We start from the raw sequence: 20,624 nt of genomic DNA, 5'->3' as shown, positions 1-20,624 counted from the left end.
ACTGAACTGAACTGAGGTCGAAAGAAAGGCTTATCAGAAACAAATACATTTCTGATCTACAGTTTGAGATCTGGCTACAAAGAAGGAGCTGGCTTAGGGGTACCTCATTTGGTAAATGACCAGAGCCCTAAGCTAAAAAAGGATCCCTGGAGGTTTTTATTTTCAGAGAACAAAAAGCCTTGGCTAGGTACAAAAGGTCACAGAAAGAGGGAGAAAGGAGGAGGAGGAGTCATTCATTTCTTGTTTTTATTCTGACTTATTAATTTGTAATTAAGATATAACTGATACTATAATTACAATTTAAGGTATACAACAAAATGATATGTGTATGTACTGTGAAATGGTTACCCCAATAAGTTTAAATAAAAATCACCTCACATAGCTTAAAATTTTTCCTCTGAGAACTTTTAAGCTCTATTGCTAAGTCACTTCAGTCGTGTCCAACTCTGTGCGACCCCATAGACGGCAGCCCACCAGGCTTCCCCGTCCCTGGGATTCTCCAGGCAAGAACATTGGAGTGGGTTGCCATTTCCTTCTCCAGTGCATGAAAGTGAAAAGTGAAAGTGAAGTCACTCAGTCGTGTCCGACCCTCAACGACCCCATGGACTGCAGGCTTCCAGGCTCCTCTGTCCGTGGGATTTTCCAGGCAAGAGTACTGGAGTGAGCATCTCTCAAATATAATATAGTATTGCTGCTTCTTTTGCTCTACACTCAGAAGATATATTGAGGTGGGCCAATTAAGCCAACCCTGAGGAAGAAAGCTGAGATAGAGACAAAGAAATCAGATGCTGGTCATGTGGCTTAAACCCACAGACAAGCTGTGCCTCAACCTAGAACTGTGTGAGTCAACATGATCTCTCTTACTGCTTGAGCCTGTCTAAGCTGGGTTTAGTTACTTTCAATAGAGTCCTAACCAATAAAATATTACAATTAAATCTTTCATGAATTGTAAATTAATATTTGTAGCCTCCGACAACCAGTTTTTAACATAATACAAAAACATTCCCCCAAGGCTGAAATTATCCATAGTTCTCAAAGGTTCTTTTTAATCTTTACATGAGTGTGGGGGACGGGAAGACAGGAGAAAGATACAGTGGCTGGAAATCTTCATGACCACATCCCACCAAAGATGCTGGATCCATTACAGTGGTAAAGAAGAATGTGTTCCACCACCACACGTTTCAAGAAATCCGGTATTTGTGCTGAAGGTATGGGTAAAACCCCCTAATTTTAAAGGACCTGGGTTAACTGCTTTCAGATAGTACCTTTGAAAAGTTGTCAATAAAGTGTTGGGACAAAAGTACTACTTTCTTTCCCAATGTTCTCCAAATCCTACTGAAACTGAATCTATGAAGCATATAATCCTCTTTAGTCTTAAACATAATAAAAGCTACCATTTATTGACTATTATGATGTGTCAGGTACTGTGCAAAATGCTTCATATATATTTACTCATTTTATTTCTAATTCTTTCTTGCTTCTTTTAGCAGGACTTATTTGAAAATTCCAAATTAAACATTATTAACATTTTCCAGAATATGGCCATGAAAAGATAATTTTGGGATTAACGTTGAGTGCCTTATTTTACGATGATTTCTTGTCTTCCAACATTTGCAGTTTCCATCTAATACAGTTAGAATGGTTGCAACTGACTGGTTAATTTTTAAGGCTGGACTCTGACCTTCATTTGAGAGCTTGTAATCAAAGACAAAACACTGGAAAACTCCAAATGTACCATGATCTCAATCATATCAAGAAACCAAATGACTTGGAGAGCCCCTTACAGCAATCCTCAATAATCTTGCTCAGAAAGATCACTACAGACAAAGAAGTTTACAAATTTCAAAGGCAAGGTTATAAAAGTGTGGTATGTGAATCTGGCAGCAGTCTGCAAACTGTTACTAGCACAGGACAACATTTTCTGTATTAAGTACAATGTCTAGTTCAGCTAACTTTTAAAAAGAAAATTGCAGGATATTCTTGATGAAGGAGACTGTGTTGACTTATTTTCTAGCTCAGGCTCTTTACCCAGTAAGAACTGGTAACAGCGTGTGGATCAGCTCTTTCAAGCAACATTGCTCTAGTCTTCAATTTTGGCTGTTACCTCTAATTTTTCTGTTCCTGATGCCACATAAAATTTAAGTAAATTAATAACCAATTACTTAGCTTGAACAGTTATAAAACAATAAAAACCAGCAATTGACCTCACCTTTGACAGAAGCAATTTCACGCAGGAAACATGACCTTCATAGACGGCAGACAGAAGAGGTGTGATATGATGTTTATCTGGAGCCTATGAAAGAATGAGATATAGATCACTTTATCCATTTTTCATTTCTTCCTTCTCTCTAGATCATTAGGGAATGCTTATAAATAACTGAAAATCAATGTTCTCCCATTTTTAGCCTCTTACAGAGCTGACAGAGGCCTAGGCCCACAAGCAGTTTCTCCTTAGAAGCTGGTGAAACAGAGGGAGGAGGACTTTGACCCCAGCTCAAATCTGGACTCTGGCACTTAACTGTGTGACTAGTTACTTAACCTCTCTGAGCCTCAACCCCCCACTACTGTAGGCTCGCCAGTATGAAGAGGTAACAGATGCCCAAAATTGGGCCAGGTGACATGGCAGCCCCTGAGATGTGAAAAGTTCATCTCACTTGCTCTTTATGGTTACTTAAACATTTTTCTGAAACTCTGAAATGCAGAGGCTACAAAAGGCAAGAATCAAGAGATAACTGCTGCCTGACTTGTCCAAAAATCCACTTTTAGATTTTCCGTATGACTACAGGGCCTATCCTCCACTGGGTGATAGCCATTTGCTACCTACAGATAGTGCTAACTCTCAGACTGCTTTAGAACATGAAAAGGAAGCATGAATCTATCTATCCTGTGTCCCCCACCCCCAAGTTTTATCAGTTTAAAAAAATAAACTTGTTCTGCTTATTAAAAAAAAAATCACAACCATGTATTTCTAAGCTACAGAAATTCAGCAAAATTTCAGACTATATTCTTACTTTCACATGAGATTTCCACCAGTAACTATTTTACAAATCTACTGAAAACAACTACCCAATAGCATGCAACAGGAATTTTTTTTCTAGAATGACAATGTTCTTTACATACATTAATATCTGCTCCTTTCAGCAGCAGAAATTCCAGGATTTCAAGCTGTCCACAATCTGCTGCATAATGAAGAGGCTTTCTTCCACCTTCTAGTGTCCGGTTGACATCTTCTCCCTTAGAAGCCAAATGAAAACAGTATTCGTAAGGATGGTAGACTGAAGAAGGGAAATGAAGCACCTGGTAGCTTTACTTTCTTAAAGCTACAAGGGTTTCGTCAAAGAATTACATTACCTGCAAAGTGAAACAAGCAACCAAGAACTTGAAATTAAATTCTGCACAATGGTTAGCACACAGTATGACTGCAATTCAAACCATTAGTCAAGCTGAAAACAATTAAAAAAAAAAAAAAGCTAAATGTAATGAAATATATGATTGTGCTCTATTTCTAAGGAATTTTAATCACCATGATGTCAAGATGTGACCAGCAAAGAAAAAATGTTGAGTTTAAATAAAGATTTTACACAGATCATATAACATGTATTTTAATACTTCAGAGAAAGCATCACTACTTTGATGGAGGCAGACATCACTATCAAAAGGTAATCAGTATTAGCTATTAAGAATTCATTTCATTCATTCATTCAAATTTAAGCTCTGTTGTATGGTCAGCTCTGTGAACAGAGTGAACAATGGTAAACAAAATCCGAGATGGTTTCTGATTCCACAGAGCTTACCACCCAGTGTGGGAGGCAGATAGTAATCTAATAATCACATGATTAAACATACATTTAATGGAGTTGTGAGAATTAAAGTAACTGATCCATGCAAAGCACTGAAAATAAGGTGGTATAGCTAAAATTAACAGATATAGGATTAGCTATTATTATAAGCTACCTATGTAAATAAATATTTATTTAAATACTGAGTCAAATCCATTACTCAGTATTTTCATTTTAAGGTTAAGGGTCATTATATAGATAAAGCATCTATTTTACAAACAATAAAATCATTAAATTCAAACAATTTGAAATCACTAAATATACAGAGGTATTTTTTTCCCTTAAGGAAAAAGTTTACCCCTGGGTTTTACATCCTCCAGAAAATTAGCGTTATCATCTTATTTCTCAAGGGCTGGTACTTTAAAAAAAAAAAGAAAGCATTCCAAGAGGTAAAACCACCTGCCTATCACAACAATCAGTGGAGGCCTCATAGCATTAAGTCAGGAAACTAAATTACACACAGTGTTTCTGAGTTCCAGGCCAGATGTATGTTTTAAATATATTGTCTCTATGTCAAGAATTTAATAAAAAATAATTTTCCTCCTTTTTAATTCCTCGATGATAAAACAACCTTTTTCAGTTAAGAGGATATGAGTAATTCACAGCAGTAACTTCTAATGGATTGTTTATTCAAGTCATCTGAATGCAGAGTGCCAAAGAATAGTAAGGAGAGAGAAAGACTTCTTAAGTGAACAATGCAAAGCAACAGAAGAAAACAATAGAATGGGAAAGCCTAGAGATCTCTTCAATAAAATCAGACATACCAAGGGAATATTTCACGCAAAGGTGGGCACAATAAAGGACAGAAATGAATGGGCCTCACAGAAGCAGAAGATATTAAGAAGAGGTGGCAAGAACACACAGAAGAACTGTACAAAAAAGATCTTCACGACCCAGATAATCACGAGGGTATGATCACTTACAGCCAGACATCCTAAAAGACAAAGTCAAGTGGGCCTTAGAAAGCATTTTTCTATGAACAAAGCTAGTGGAGGTGATGGAATTCCAGTTGAGCTATTTCAAATCCTAAATGATGATGCTGTGAAAGTGCCACACTCAATATGCCAACAAATTTGGAAAACTCAGCAGTGGCCACAGGACTGGAAAAGGTCAGTTTTCATTCCAATCCCAAAGAAAGGCAATGCCAAAGAATGCTCAAACTACCACACAGTTGCACTCATCTCACATGCTAGTAAAGTAATGCTCAAAATTCTCCAAGGCGGGCTTCAACAGTACGTGAACCATGAACTTCCAGATGTTCAAGCTGGATTTAGAAAAGCCAGAGGAACCAGAGTTCAAATTGCCAACATCCACTAGATCATCGAAAAAGCAAGAGAGTTCCAGAAAAACATCTATTTCTGCTTTATTGACTATGCCAAAGCCTTTGACTGTGTGGATCACAATAAACTGTGGAAAATTCTGAAAGAGATGGGAATACCAGACCACCTGACCTGCCTCCTGTGAAACCTGTATGCAGGTCAAGAAGCAACAGTTAGAACCAGACATGGAACAACGAACAAACTGTTTCCAAATTGGGAAAGGAGTATGTCAAGACTGAATACTGTCACCCTGTTTATTTAACTTACAGGCAGAGTACATCATGGAAAACGCTGAGCTGGGTGAGGCACAAGCTAAAATCAAGATTGCTGGGAGAAATATCAATAACCTTAGATATGCAGATGATACCACCCTTATGGCAGAATGCGAAGAGGAACTAAAGATTAAGGTGGGGAAACAATGGCAGTGACAGATTTTATTTTCTTGGGCTCCAAAATCACTGCGGTTGGTGACTGCAACCACAAAATTAAAAGACACTTGCTCCTTGGAAGACAATGACAAACCTAGACAGTGTATTAAAAAGCAGAAACATTACTTTGCCTACAAAGTTCTGTATAGTTTTTCCAGTAGTCACGTAGGGATGTGAGAGCTGGATAATAAAAAAGGCTGAGTGTCGAAGAACTGATGCCTTCAAACTGTGGTGCTATAGAAGACTCTTTAGAGTCCCTTGGACTGCAAGGAGATCCAACCAGTCAACCTTAAAAGAAGTCAACCCTGAATATTCACTGGAAGGACTGTGATGCTGAAGGTGAAGCTACAATACTTTGGCCACCTGATGCGAAGAGCCGACTCATTGGAAAAGACCCTGATGCTCGAAAAGATTGAAGGCAGGAGAAGGGGATGACAGAGGATGAGATGGTTGGATGGCATCGCTGACTCAAGGGACATGAGTCTGAACAAACTCTGGGAGATGGTGAAGGACAGGGAAGCCTGGCATGATGCAGTCCATGGGGTCACAAAATCTGACACAAGTGAGCGACTGAACAACAACAAGGCTCCTTATACAGTAAATTAACACATTAGTAGAAAGAAGGTGTGGGAGAAGGCAATGGCACCCCACTCCAGTACTCTTGCCTGGAAAATCCCATGGGCGGAGGAACCTGGTAGGCTGCAGTCCATGGGGTCACCAAGAGTCGGACACGACTGAGCGACTTCACTTTCATGCACTGGAGAAGGAAATGGCAACCCACTCCAGTGTTCTTGCCTGGAGAATCCCAGGGATGGGGGAGCCTGGTGGGCTGCCGTCTATGGGGTCACACAGAGTCCGGACACGACTGAAGTGACTTAGCAGCAGCAGAAAGAAGGTGTATAACATACTTAATATCACTGGAGACTGGGGAAGAGCTCCAATTCTACCAGAGTTGTAGGACCTTAAGACTACTTTCGAAATCTTTGTTTTCTTCCCATTTTTACTCCCATCTATAAAATGGGACTATAAACACACCTCACTGGATTTTAGTGTATCATCAAATGAAATAATCCATGCAAAGTATCTAACACAGTACTAGACAAGGTAGTATGTTTAATAAAGGTTAAGTATTATTGCTGTGGATTGATTCACACTAGTTCTAAAAGACTATCCAAAATTAGGTTAATGAAGGTTCAGAATAATGGCTGAAATATAAAGATATGACTTATTATACTTTATATTCAGAAACAAATTTAAAAGTAAGGCCAACCTGGAGTACCAGCTTAATCTATATTCACAACTGCAGAAATGTGAGGCTTTGTTTGAGGCAAAGAAGTATTGCTTAAAATGATTTAGATAAAACTAGTTTTCCTTTCACTTCCTTTCCATTATTCATGCTAATTATTAACTGGAGAGGATTAACTAGATAGGCCTTTTCAGTGGAACAAAGTAAAGAAATAACTGCAGTAGTCAGTAAGACAGCTTTGTCAAAAGTAGTGTTCCTGAATTAAAATATGTGATACCGTCCTTCTCAACTTGGTATAAATGTGCAAAAGGCATATGAAAAGGAACAGTTGTGAGTTTAAACTCCCTTTATCCCTGCAGATGCTGCCTTTACAATTCTTATTTTAGCAGACAAAAATGACAATACTGGAAAGGCTTAGTGTGACTGACAGGAAAGAAAGCATCTTCTTCTGTAGGCCTTTGAGGAATTTATAGTACTAAATACCTATATTGGGAAAGTAGAAAGGTCTCGAATTAACCATCTTTGTCCTTCTACCGTAAGAAAATGCATGGGAAAAAGACATATGGAAATCTCTGTACCCTGCTGCAAACCTGAAAATGCTCTAAAAAATAAAGTCTATTAAAAAAAAATAAATTCAAAGTGAGCAGAAACCAATGAAATGGAAAACAGAAAAATAATAGAAATCAAAAGCTATTTCTTTGAGATCAATACCATTGATAGATCTCTAGCTAGAATGATTAGGGGGGAAAAAAGCACAGAAAATGCTAATATCAGATTTTACAGACCATCTTCCCCCAAAGAAACTCCCAGGTCACAGATGGCTACACTGGTAAGTTTTACCAAACACTTAAGAAAAAATGAATAATAATAATTCTGCACACTCTTCCAAAATAATAGGAAGGCCAAAATGTGTTCTTTGAGGCCAACATACTCTGATTCTGAGACAAAGACATTACAAGTCAGGAACAGCACAGGATAATGTCCCTCATGAACACAAACTCTAAACAATGTTAGCAAATTCAATCAAATAATGTATAAAAGTACAAGAGGCCATGATTAAGTAGTATTTATCCCAGGAATACAAGGTTGGTTGAGTATTTAAAGACAGTCCACATAATTCACCATTTTAACAAACTGAAAAAAGAAAAACCGTACAATCATCTCAAAAAGCATCTGACAAAATCCAACATCCTTTACTGATAAAAGCTCAGCAAACTAGGAAAAGAAGGACATTTCTCTGGACTAATGAAGGGCCTCTACAGAGAGAGTACAATTAACATCATACTTAACTGGTGACAGATTGAATGAATGCTTTTCTCCTAAAACCGGGACAAGACATCTTTTTTCTATCACCTATATTCTACACTGTCCTAGAGGTTCTGAGCACTGCAACCAGGGAACAAACCAACCTCACCCATTCTGAAAAGGAAGAAGTGGAACTGTCTTTGTTTACAGATGATGATAGCTATGTAGAGCAAAGTCCAATGGAATCTACCAAAAAGCTACTAGAATAAGTAATTTTAGCAATGTTAAAGAACAAAAGATCAATATACTGACTCAACTGCATTTTAATATAGCACCAGCAGTTAATAATTACAAATAAAAACTAAAACCAGTATTATCTACAATAGCATACAAATTTATAAAATATCTGGTAATAAGTCTTAACAAAAAATACAATACCTATATACTTAAAATCACCAAACACTGTTGAGAGGAATTAAGAGAGGATCTAAATAAATAAATGGAGAGATAAGCACATTCATGGGTGGGGAGACTGAATATTGCAAAGATGTTAATTTTCCACAGATTGATATACAGATTCAACGCAATACCAATTAAAATCCTAGCAGGCTTTAAAAAAAAAAAACTTTGACAAACTGACCCTAAATTTCATGTGGAAAAACAATCTAGAACAGCCAAAACAACTTTGAAAAGAAAAAACAAACTGGAGAGCTAACAATATCTGACTTCAAAAATTATTGAAAACTGCAGTAATCAATAAAGTATGGTACTGGCATAAAGATATAAAATACGGAAACTAATATATACTAATAAAAAAGCAGAATAGTAGTTGCTTACTGGGGTACTATGGAAGGGAGGGACTACGAAAGGGCACCTGAGGGTGATGGAATCCACCAAATTCATTATTATGACTGTGGTGATGGTTTCATGATTGTATACATGTCAAAACTTATCCAGTTGCACTCTTTAAATATCTGCAATTTCTTGCATTTAAATTATACCTCAATAACATAGATTTTCCTAAATCAAGTCTCTGTGGCTCTATTCTTGATGCTAACTAAAATTTGATGTAGAAGAGGGGCAGTAATGACTAACAGTACCTTCATGGGAGACTTAAAAGGAAAAGCTACTTGGGGTCAAGTTATTTCATTGTTAATGCTAAATGAAAAGCTCCTGACCTCTGTATTCTATAACTCAAGAAACTAGATCGAAGAAAAGTTTTAAGGTGGAATAAGTGTAGATCAGTATGGCCCCTACTAGCTGGGTGGGCTTCAGGTATCAAAACAATTGTCTGCACTGCTGGAAAAAAAAAATCTTACTCAGCACCTCAACTTTCAGCCCCATTATGCCAACCCCATTCCTTTCCACTGTCTTTTACCCAGTTAATTCCTACTAATCCTTTAGAATCAAGCTTTAATCAAACTTCCTCTAAAGTCATCTTTGAGTAATATGACCTTCACAGGGGTGCGCAAAGCAGCTTGTATGTATTTCCCTGCTTCACATTCAACTCAACCTGCCTCTATCTGTATCCTCTATGAAAGCAGGCCACACATCATGTCACTATTAGTTAGTTTTGTAGCTCTAATGCCTAGATAGTTTCTGATACATAGTAAATTTTACATAATAGAAGCTTTTATACTGAATGAATGTGAAATTGCTCAAGTGACAGACTTGGAAGTAAGTCATACACACGATCTTCTACTTCAAGCAACTACTGATAATGCATTACTTACCCAGTAATAGCAGCAGTAACGTGAGACCAGTGCTATGTTTACTGACAGAGGGATTGGAATGACAATTTAACCAGCTCCCCAGCAGCTGGAGAGTGTTAACCTCAGTAGTGGTGGTGAAATAGGGAAGGTAGGCAGTGCTCTATCTAGTTCCTTTCTCCTCACTCTTGGCAGGCATCAGCGATCAGAAGAGAGGATGTCAGAAATATTCTTCACCTTCATTCTAACTTCATGAAACGTTACCAGCTACGGAGAAAAATCTAACCCTAATTTTGTCTCCCAGATTCTGGGGATAGAAGTGAGAGATGCACAATTTCAACAGGTCCCTTAGCATTACATGGCAATCTTACCACGTTCCTGTTTTTCTTGCTTTTACACCTTGCACAGAGACTATTTTAAACCTCTTCCACTTTTTGTAAGCCTCCTCCTTCCTTTTTATTCTCAGATAACCTTGTATTCTTCTCCAAACAGAAAATGGTCTTCAGACATGAATTCCCTCCTGAACTTCTATTTTCCTGCAACTGACAAATCCTTTCCTATCTAAAGGTAATCCCTCACGTAAGTTTTGGTATCACCCTTTTTTGTTGTCTTACAAAAAAACTCATTCCTTTGTTATCCCTTTTCTTGCCTGTGTTTTCAACCTCTCCTGCTCTACTTGCTCCCTTTCATCAGAATATGCCACTCACAACTCCATTAAAAAAGCAACAGCAACATAAAGTCTATCCTTAGGCTTGACATCCACCTTTTAGTTACTATTCTTTCTCCTCCTTTTCATAGCTAAACTTGCCAAAACAATTGTGAATATCTGCTATCTCTGGTTTCTTACTTCCTGTTCTAATCTGGCTTCCACCCTCATTATTATACTATAGCCATTTTTGCTGACGTCAAAGACCTCCATGTTGTGAAATGCAAAGGTTATCTCTTAGCCCTCACCTTAACTGAGGTCCCAACATGACAAAGTGGATCACTTCTCCCCGCTTAAAGCACCCTCTCTTCCCCTGGCTTTAGGGACACCACGTTATAGTAGTTTTCCTTCTGCTCTCTATTTCTTTGTTGTTTCCTCTTCTGATTTGTCCACTTCTAGGAGACGTTTGGAGAAGGCAATGGCACCCCACTCCAGTACTCTTGCCTGGAAAATCCCATGGAGGAGCCTGGTAGGCTGCAGTCCATGGGGTCGCTAAGAGTCAGACACAGCTGAGCGACTTCACTTTCACTTTTCACTTTCACGCATTGGAGAAGGAAATGGCAACCCACTCCAGTGTTCTTGCCTGGAGAATCCCAGGGATGTGGGAGCCTGGTGGGCTGCCGTCTGTGGGGTCGCACTGAGTCGGACACGACTGAAGCGACTTAGCAGCAGCAGATGTTTAAAACTAATTTTTGAGATCTTGGTTATGAATTCTGATTATCATATATAATTCAGTTGATAAAAACTGGTTAGCTTTATAGTCCAGTAATAGTATACACCTTGATTACTTCTTCAGTGATAGTTTTTATGTTTTTAAAGACATCATGCAATAACATCATGTAATAGAATCATATCATGTGTCATAGAGTTGGACAGCAATAAATTCTCACCATGATGGGTGTGTAAATAACCAGGCAGGTGACAAATAACTGCACACAGCTTCTGTTTACCACATACAGTTCAGGTAAAGCAGGCTGACAAATATAATTTGTCAACACATCCAGGCTGGTTTAGCTTCACTTTTCCCTTTTTAGCAAGAATACTTTATCCAGTATCATTTTACTCTCCTTTCCGTCATTGCAATGTGAAGCCTGTTGGTTGTTAAATATACAACAGATTTTTGTTACATTAAAATTATACTTTTTACTATATTTTTCCTGTACCAAGAAATCTGTTTTGAAGCTATTTTGTTTCTATATATGATATATTCTACTTGACAATCAGTGAAGAGACTTTCAAAAAGCTTACAAATTCTTTTGTGTGTATACATTTTCTAGGTAAAGAGCCCAGGTCACTTTTCATCAGATTCTCAAAGGGTACCATGATCCCTGAGAAGTTAGGAACCCTTTCCTTTAACTTTTCTACTTTATGATGGGAAGTAGTATTTAAACAGTGGGAAGACCACCAGACAGAAACCCTTAGTGCTAAGTTACCTCTGCTACTGCTCACAATGAGGAAGCAAGAAGCTTGGAAGACCGTGGAAAACTCTGCAGCTGGAGCAGATGGCCTCTTAAGTCTACAACTGTTCCCCCCTTATATTTGAGACCAGGGAAAACAGGTGTTTCTATACTTCTGGCCACAAAACAAAGTAGTAGCTTAAGAGACTGGAAGCAGAAAATGGCTGCTACATAGGTACATTTAACTTTCCACACAAACTGGATCAAACAGGAAGGTTTAATACAACAACACGAATCATGTTAAAAATACATCTACATTTCAAAGTAAAAAACTTCTTTTCAAACCTATTCTTAGAGTTGTTTTGCTAACAAAAGTAGGCAATGGTTTTTAAAAAGATGCAATATGGTCTTTGAAAAAGACATACTACTTGCAATCCATCTAATTCAACATTTACTACGCCTACTATAAGTTAGGCACTGTGCTACTTGCTTGGGATAAAATAGGAAGGCTGAACTCTGATTAAAAGAATTTGCTACCTTCTTGGGAAGCTAGCATGCAAATAAATGAATGCCATTTAGTTAATTACCACAAAATACAGAGGAACCTTAATGAACTTAATGTTCGACAACTTTGTTGGCAATTCATCTTTTACTGCAATTTAACTTTTCATCTATTTATATCTTGTATTGTTAATTCAATGGCCTTAGGGGTCAGACACCACATCTTATACTTTTTCATTTGTAGCATAATTCTCAACATGGTTCTTTTAAATCTTTAATAAAAATTTGTTTTGACTGCTAATTATAACAGCGTATTCTAAAATGCTAAATTAAGGAATAACAGTATTCAACAAGGTGTCTACTGATTTGGAGAGTGCAGATGTATACGTATGTAAGAGAGTGGTATCTGGAGAAATTAAATAATATATTATGCTATATGGAATTTTCATAGGCCAACAGGAAATCCAGGTGCTCATTTGGAAAGCACCTATAATATACTGTTGCTGTGAACTGAACTGAAAGTCACTCAGTCGTGTCCAACTCTTTGCGACCCCATGGACTATATAGTCCATGGATAAGAATACTGGAGTGGGTAGCCTTTTCCTTCTCCAGGGGATCTTCCCAACCAAAGGATCAAACCCAGGTCTCCTGCATTGCAGGCAGATTCTTTACCATCTGAGCCACCAGGGAAGCCCAAGAATACTGGAGTGGGTAGCCTATCCCTTCTCCAGTGGATCTTCCTGACCCAGGAATTGAACTGGGGTCTCCTGCACTGCAGGCAGATTCTTTACCAGCTGAGCTACCAGAGAAGCCCCTGTTGCCGCAAGGCTTCACTGAAATAAGGTAATATATCTGGTATAGGAAGCACTCAATAAATGTTAACTGATAATATTATCAGAGGTCTCAATAGTTCTCATTTGAATAGTTTTCCAATCAATTTTCCCACTTTCAACAATTTAAAAAACGTAAATCAATGTTCCTGAAGAGTAACACAAGAACACTGGTCACACCTCTTCCTCATGCAAAAACATTTCACCTGCTCCCTTTTGTTAAACAGAAAATCTTTGCCACGATACTCAAGTCATCTTAAACACCAACTTACCATTCTGGACTTTTTTATTCTCAGACACACTGCTCCCAACGTATCTGGGAAACTTCACTTTGTTGCTCTTCTTGGTCTACTGAAATTCCACTGCCCCTGAAGATCTATTTTCTCTATGAAACTTTTACCTGATACTTTCCCCGCCTTCCACCCTTGATACTCTTGATAAACAATTTCCTCCGTTTAATTCTTCTAGTTCTTATTTATATGTCTTTTACTACATTTACCTTTATTTCATTAGGTGTATGCCATTTCGATGATAACACCATTAAAGGACAATGCCTTATACTGCCTACCTACCATGTCTATGGGTGACTTGTATGTAAGAGTCCAATTTAAAGAATTAGCATATTCATTTATACCATGTTTGTTACACTATGTAACCTTTTGCTTACCAAAACATATACAAAACAAATATAAAGAGGTATTTAAAAACCACTGGTAAGAGTGTCTGAAAGCCACATCTCACTGTTGGAAAGGACTCTGTCATCTAATTCAACCGCTCATATTGCATCTGAATCCTTGCTTGTGTATGCCCAGCATACACATGAATCTCTCTAATGAAAGACAAGACCTTACAAGTCAGTCTACCCCTGCTTTAAATGCTGTAAATTTCACTGCTTACTGGTTTTGATCCTGTTCTTTGGGGACACATGGAACAAGGAGTTCCCCCTTTCATTAGATTACTGCTTAGTAGCCATGGTACTAAAATGAAATTTTTTTTCTATATGATTTGCTGTCATCTTGAATTTCAGTTACTTTCTGAGTATACATGGAGGGCCATTACATAAACTGCTATTAAACTGCATCTTAAAAAAGTCACCTTCTTTTTCCAGGCTCCCAAGTTCTTTCTAGATTTTATTAAAAGAGTTTTGTTAGTCCTCATCTTCCCCTCCCTCCAGTTGTATCTCCCCTATCCTCATTATGGTCACCTAAAGACATTTATTTAAAAATTAAATAAGAAAAAGACTAGGGAATGAGCCCCACCAGTGTCAGGAAAGCTTCCTTCAATTTGCTGCATAAAGAGATAGGTATTGTATTTGCGTACTACCATTCAAACTATCTTAGATCTAGTTTGTCACACTCTTTTCTAATCATCCTTTCCCATATGGCCCCAAGCATAACATTTTATTATCCACAGTTTCAATGAAATGCTTGAGATTTCCTTTATCTAACAGTCAAGAACTGCAAAAAAGAGAAGAGAATATTTCATACCTTGAAAGTAATTTTATGATTTTGACATAATGAAGAGATTAAAGTTAAACCCCAAAAGGACACATTAAACCCCAGTGCTAATATAAATGTTTACAAGTTCTGACATTATCTGAATTATGTCCACAGACTTGAAAGTAAACTGAACTCCAGTATAAGTAACATATTCTGAGGGAAACATTTTCTGATATGCCTGTCCTAACTTCTGGGAAAACAAGCAGGAAAGGATAATCCAAAAAAAAGTTCAGAAAACTACTTGCATATTCATTCTTAGCTGCAGAGCCCGCTCCCATGAGAGAGAGAAAAAGTGATCTACTATTTCTCTACTCACAAAGGATCATCTTATGCAGAGACAGAGTCACAGACCTAAGGCACATTCATGTCTGAAGAATTTTTTCTGAAGTTTATTAGAAGCAGGCAATATCAATATAAAGCATAAAAGATCTCATATCAGGCCAACAAAGTCACCTCCAACTAGAATTCTAGCACACGAGGCAGAAGCAATCACCACATCCTATTTGTTCACGTACCCTGAAACTGGACAGCTTTCCCACTTTAAAAGATAAGTAACAGAAGAAAAACAATATGGGAATGCATAAAAATTAATCATTTAGCAAAAGAAAAGGAATATCACGTTGAATCTCAAGAAATTTAATTTTAGCAAGCACTTATAGTGTGACCAAAATGGAATCCAAAAGACATGGTTTCTTTGAAACAGGTATTTTAAGAAGAAAACCGGCAAACATACACAGTGAACAAACTGAGATGCCAGCTGATTGGAAAAGCAAGTTGGCTAAGAAAGTAAAATGTAGCAAGAAAATGAAAACTGTAATAGCAAAATTAAAATCTGCACCAAAGTCAGTAGAACTGGGCAGCACTACTCAAGAAAAATTAAATAAAGTATTGGGAACAAGCTTATCTTCCAGAATATAAAGGTGATAAAGAAATAAAATTAACTAAAAAAAAAAGGATAATTGGTATGTCAAAAGTTCAAACCTATAAACACAGAAACAGAACAAAGGGAACAGAAACAGTCATAAAAGTAAGTTTTTTTGAGCTCAAGAAAGACCTGAGTCTGCTGACCATAAAAGCTAATTATATTACAAACAAAACTGAACATATCCTCTCCATCAATACAGCTTTTCAATTTTTTATAAGAATAAAGCAAAAACAAAACGTGTAAAAAAGAAAAATACATTAATACAAAAGAAAATTAAATTAGCCCGATTTTATTTTGACCTCTCCACAACACAGAGTTTTAAAGAGGGAGGAACAATCTACAATAAAGGTACCCAAGGGAGGCTTGGATACGAGATACAATCCCCTGAGGAGTTACTGACACTAATACTAATGGGAGATGTGTGAGGTGCTGGAGGGTAGGCAGAAGGTTGAGAATCTCTGATCTCCAGTTTGGAAAGAATACGTTATGCAAATCAATATTCATGTGTAAAGGCAGTCTTGGGAATCAGCAAATCAGAAAATATATCACCTGTGCTCCCCTGAGTGGGAGAAAAAGGTGAGGAAAATCTTAAGACTTCTAGTGCAGTATTTGCCAACATTTTAGTTCCAAGATCCCAAACAACTTTTTTTTTTTAAGGGGGATTATATCTGTAGGTATTTACTGAATGTGAAATTAGAAAGCTTTTTAAATGTTGATGAATTCATATAGAAATAATGACATTACATGCTAATGTAAATGCAATTTTAATAAAAATAACCATATTTCCCCCACCCCAAAATTGAGAAGGGTGATACTGTATCTTATTTTTGTAAATTTTTTAAATGCTTGCTTCAATAGAGGACAGCTGATTCTCATATCTGCTTCCACATTCAATTTATTTTGACATACTCTTTTGGCTGAAATATATGAAGAAAAATTTGGCCTCCTGAAGATATGCAGTTTCAACAAGTAAAAAAAATTTTAAGTCTTTTTAGTTGATTATGGATATTCTTCTTGACATTATAACAAATATCCATGCAGCATGATTCTGTAATCTCCTGAACTGGCCATTTAGAATATACTGGATTACCCATATATTAGAATATATTGGTTTATATTTAGTTATGCAAATCTTCCTGATGTTGACAACTTTCTTTATACAACAGCAAAACATCACATTCATTGATATCATCTCAGATCTCACTGAAAAAGTCTTTAAGTACTGGGAAGTTGTCAAGCTCAGAACGGCAGAGGTAAATGTTCCAAAATTTTAGTTTTCTCTGAAAATCTGAATTTTGTCATTGGCAATAAAAATTATCACCTGTTTTCCTTGAATTGAGTCTCATTAAATTCATCCTCAAGACAGTATCTGCCAAATATCCAAATCTGAATAACTGAACTCATAATGTAATCAGTTGGTTAAAAACGAAACAAAACAACCAACCAAACAAAAAAAAAACTGATGTGGGCTTCCAGTTCAAGATGGTGGACTAGAAGGACGTGTGCTTATCTCCTCCTGTGAGAGGGCCAAAATCACAACTAGCTGTTGAACAACCAACAGGAAGACACTAAATCCCACCAAAAAAAATACCCTATGTCTGAAGACAAAGAAGCCGCCGCAGTGAGATGGTAGGAGGGTGCAAACACAATAAAATCAAATCCCATACCCGCTGGGTGGGTGACCCACAAACTAGAAAACATAATACCAAAGAAGCTCTTCCACTGTTGTGAAGGTTGAGTCAGGCTTCCCAGCCTGGGGAAGCAACAAAGGGATTGGGAATCCCCAGGGAATCTGACAGTGAAGGCCAGTGGGATTTGATTACAGGACTTCCACAGGACTGGGGGGAAAAAAGAGACTCGAGTCTTGGAGGGTACACACAAAACCTTGCACTCACCAAGACCCAGAGGAAAGGAGCAGTGACCGCACGTGAGACTGAACCAAAACTACCTGCTAGTGTCGGAGGGTCTCCCGCGGAGGCAGGGCTCAGCGGGAGCTCACCACAGAGACAAGAGCACTGGCAGCAGCAGTCCTGGAAGGTCCCCCTTGGCATAAGCCCTCTTGGAGGCTGCCATTAATCCTATCATAGAGCTATCAGGGCTGGGTCACCTCAGGCCAAACAACAAACTGGGGTGGGGTGGGGAACCCCACCCATGAGCAGAAAACTGGATTAAAGCATAACTGAGCAAGGCCCTGCCCACCAGAACAAGACCTGGTTTTTCCCATGACCAGTCCCTCCCATCAGGAAGCTTACACAAGCATCTTAGCCTCCTCCGTTAGAGAGCAGACAGAAGCAAGAAGAATCACAGTTTCACAGTGGCTAAAATGAAAACCACAGTACAAAAAGTTAATCAGGATGAAAAAGCAGAAAGTTACACCCCAGATGAAGGGACAAGATAAAACCCCAGAAAAAACAACAAAATTAAGTGGAGACAGGCAACCCTGCAGAAAGAATTCAGAATAATGATAGTGAAGATGATACAGGATATCGGGAAAACAATCGAGAAGATGCAAGAAGTGTTTACCAAAGACCTACAAGAACTAAAGAACAGACAGAGATGAATAATACACCAGAATGAATCAACAGCAGAATACCTGAGGTGAAGAATGGATAAATGATCGAGAGAACAGAATGGTGGAAAGCACCGATTCAGAACAGAATACAGAAAAAAGAATGAAAAAAAAAAAAAAAGACTGCCTAAGAGACCTCTTTAGTGAAAGTCATTCAGTCATGTCTGACTCTTTGTGACCCCATGGACTACACAGTCCACGGAATTCTCTAGGCCAGAATACTGGAGAGGGTAACCTTTCCCTTCTCCCAACCCAGGAATTGAACCCAGGTCTCCCGCATTGCAGGTGGATTCTTTACCAGCTGAGCCACAAGGGAAGCCCAAGAGACCTCTGGGACAACATTAAATTCACCAACATTTGCATTATAGGGGTCCCAGAAAGAGAAGAGAGAGAAAAAGGACCTGAGAAAATATTTGAAGAGGTTAATAGCTGAAAACTTCCCTAACATGGGAAAGGCAATAGTCAACCAAGCCCAGGAAGCACAGAGTCCCAGGCAGGATAAACCCAAGAAGGAACACACCAAGACACACAGTAATCAAACTGACAAAAATTAAAGACAGAGATAAAATATTAAAACCAATAAGGGAAAAACATCAAACAAGGAAACTCCCATCAGGTTAGCAGCTGATTTCTCAACAGAAAAGCTACAAGCCAGAAGGGAATGGCACGATATATTTAAAGTGATAAAAAGGAACAACCTACAAATAAGAATACTCTACCCAGCAAGACTCTCATTCAGATTTGATGGAGAAATCAAAAGCTTTCCAAGGAAGCAAACGAGAATTCAGCCCCACCAAACTCGCTTTACAACAAGTGCTAAAGGAACTTCTCTAGGCAGGAAACAAAAGAAGAAAAAGATGGACAGACAATAAACCCTAAACAATTAAGAAAATGGTAACAGGATAATATGCTGTGCTTAGTTACTCAGTCATGTCTGATTCTTTGCAACCCCATGGACTGTAGCCTACCAGGATCTTCTGTCCACGGGCATTCTCCAGGCAAGAATACTGGAGTGGGCTGCCATGCCCTCCTCCAGGGGATCTTCCCAACCAAAAGATCAAACCCAGGTCTACTGCATTGCAGGTGGATTCTTTACCATCTGAGCCATCAGGGAAGCCATATATATGTTGTAAATTACCTTAAATGTAAATGGCTTAAATGCATCAACCAAAAGACAAAGACAGGCTGTATGAAAACATGCATTTATGCTCTTTCACTTACCACATCACTCTCCTTGACTCCTCACCTCCACAAATGTATGCATTTATTTTATACTGTTAGGTTAATCATGTTCTCATTATGGCTTGCAACTGTAATTATCTTTTATTTTTTGTCTGGCTACTGATTGTGAAAACAGATGAACATCTTTTACTACTGTGATTATATAACTATTACTCACTTACCACCACTGTAATCATGATTGATCAACAGAAAAATAACAGAATTCTGTATCACCAAAACTACTATTGAATAGGAAAACCTTTAATCACTTTTTAAAATCTTGTAAGTTTCTGAAAAATACAAATGCCCAAGTATTGCTTTTTTTCCCTCCAAAGTTCCAGATATGTTTCTAGTGAGCCAGCCATGTTTAAAAACAACTGGACTATCTGATGATCTTTTACTTTTATCTAGTTTGTTTCACTTTTTCTATTTCATATTCAGTGCTCCCATTTCATTTCACTTATTTTTCCATCTTTTTTTTTTTATGTTCTTTCTCAAGCCTTTATCAAGCATAGGGGAAAAAGCTTTTATATACTTATATATATAAACAGCATATATATTTTAGAAAACATGAGTTTTTCCCTAACTAAAAAATTTATGACATTTTGATTCCACTTGTTTGACTAAGCATGAACAGAATGCTAGATTTCTAATTAAAACAAAAAACAGATATGCAACAAGCAGGAAAAACTTACTGCATAGCACAGGGAACTACAGTCAATACCTTGCAATAACCTAAAATGAAAAATAATTTCAAAAATAATGTGTATATGTACGACGGAATCATCTTGCTGTGTACTTGAAACACTGTAAGTCAACTCTGTGTGTGTGTGTATATTAGTCGCTCAGTCGTGTCCAACTCTCTGTAACCCCATAGACTGTAGCTCACCATGCTCCTCTGTCCATGGGACTTTCCAGGCAAGAATACTGGAGTGGGTTGCCATTCCCTTCTCCAGGGCATCTTCCCGACCCCAGGATTGAACCCTGGGTTCAATCTCCTGTGTCGTAGGCAGATTCTTTCCTGTCTGAGCCACTATTTCAATAAAATATATATATATATTTAAAAGTTTCATATAAAAGCAGCTAGTTTAAGTTGCAAGTCCAACAAATGTAGGACATCTTCACACAGAATAGTAAAGATGTGCGCTCCACAATCAAGATTTAATAAAAGCCTGGCTTCCCTGGTAGTC

At 37.8% G+C, this 20,624-nt stretch overlaps 1 protein-coding gene across 1 annotated transcript in view; it reads right to left on the bottom strand.

The window, feature by feature from the left end:
* The window catches only part of MTPN (myotrophin), a 78,663-nt gene that overhangs the window by 25,569 nt on the left and 32,470 nt on the right, over positions 1–20,624 (bottom strand). Inside the window, exons 2-3 of the mRNA XM_005903642.3 lie at positions 3,121–3,234; positions 2,210–2,293 (exon numbers count right to left, since the gene is read on the bottom strand). Coding sequence (XP_005903704.1) covers positions 2,210–2,293; positions 3,121–3,234 — 198 coding nt within the window. The remainder of the gene's footprint in view (positions 1–2,209; positions 2,294–3,120; positions 3,235–20,624) is intronic.

Source organism: Bos mutus, chromosome 4, assembly GCF_027580195.1.
Source record: "Bos mutus isolate GX-2022 chromosome 4, NWIPB_WYAK_1.1, whole genome shotgun sequence".
Lineage (NCBI taxonomy): Eukaryota > Metazoa > Chordata > Mammalia > Artiodactyla > Bovidae > Bos > Bos mutus.
Note: the sequence above shows the minus strand (reverse complement) of the source record. Positions and strands in the feature narration are given on the sequence as shown.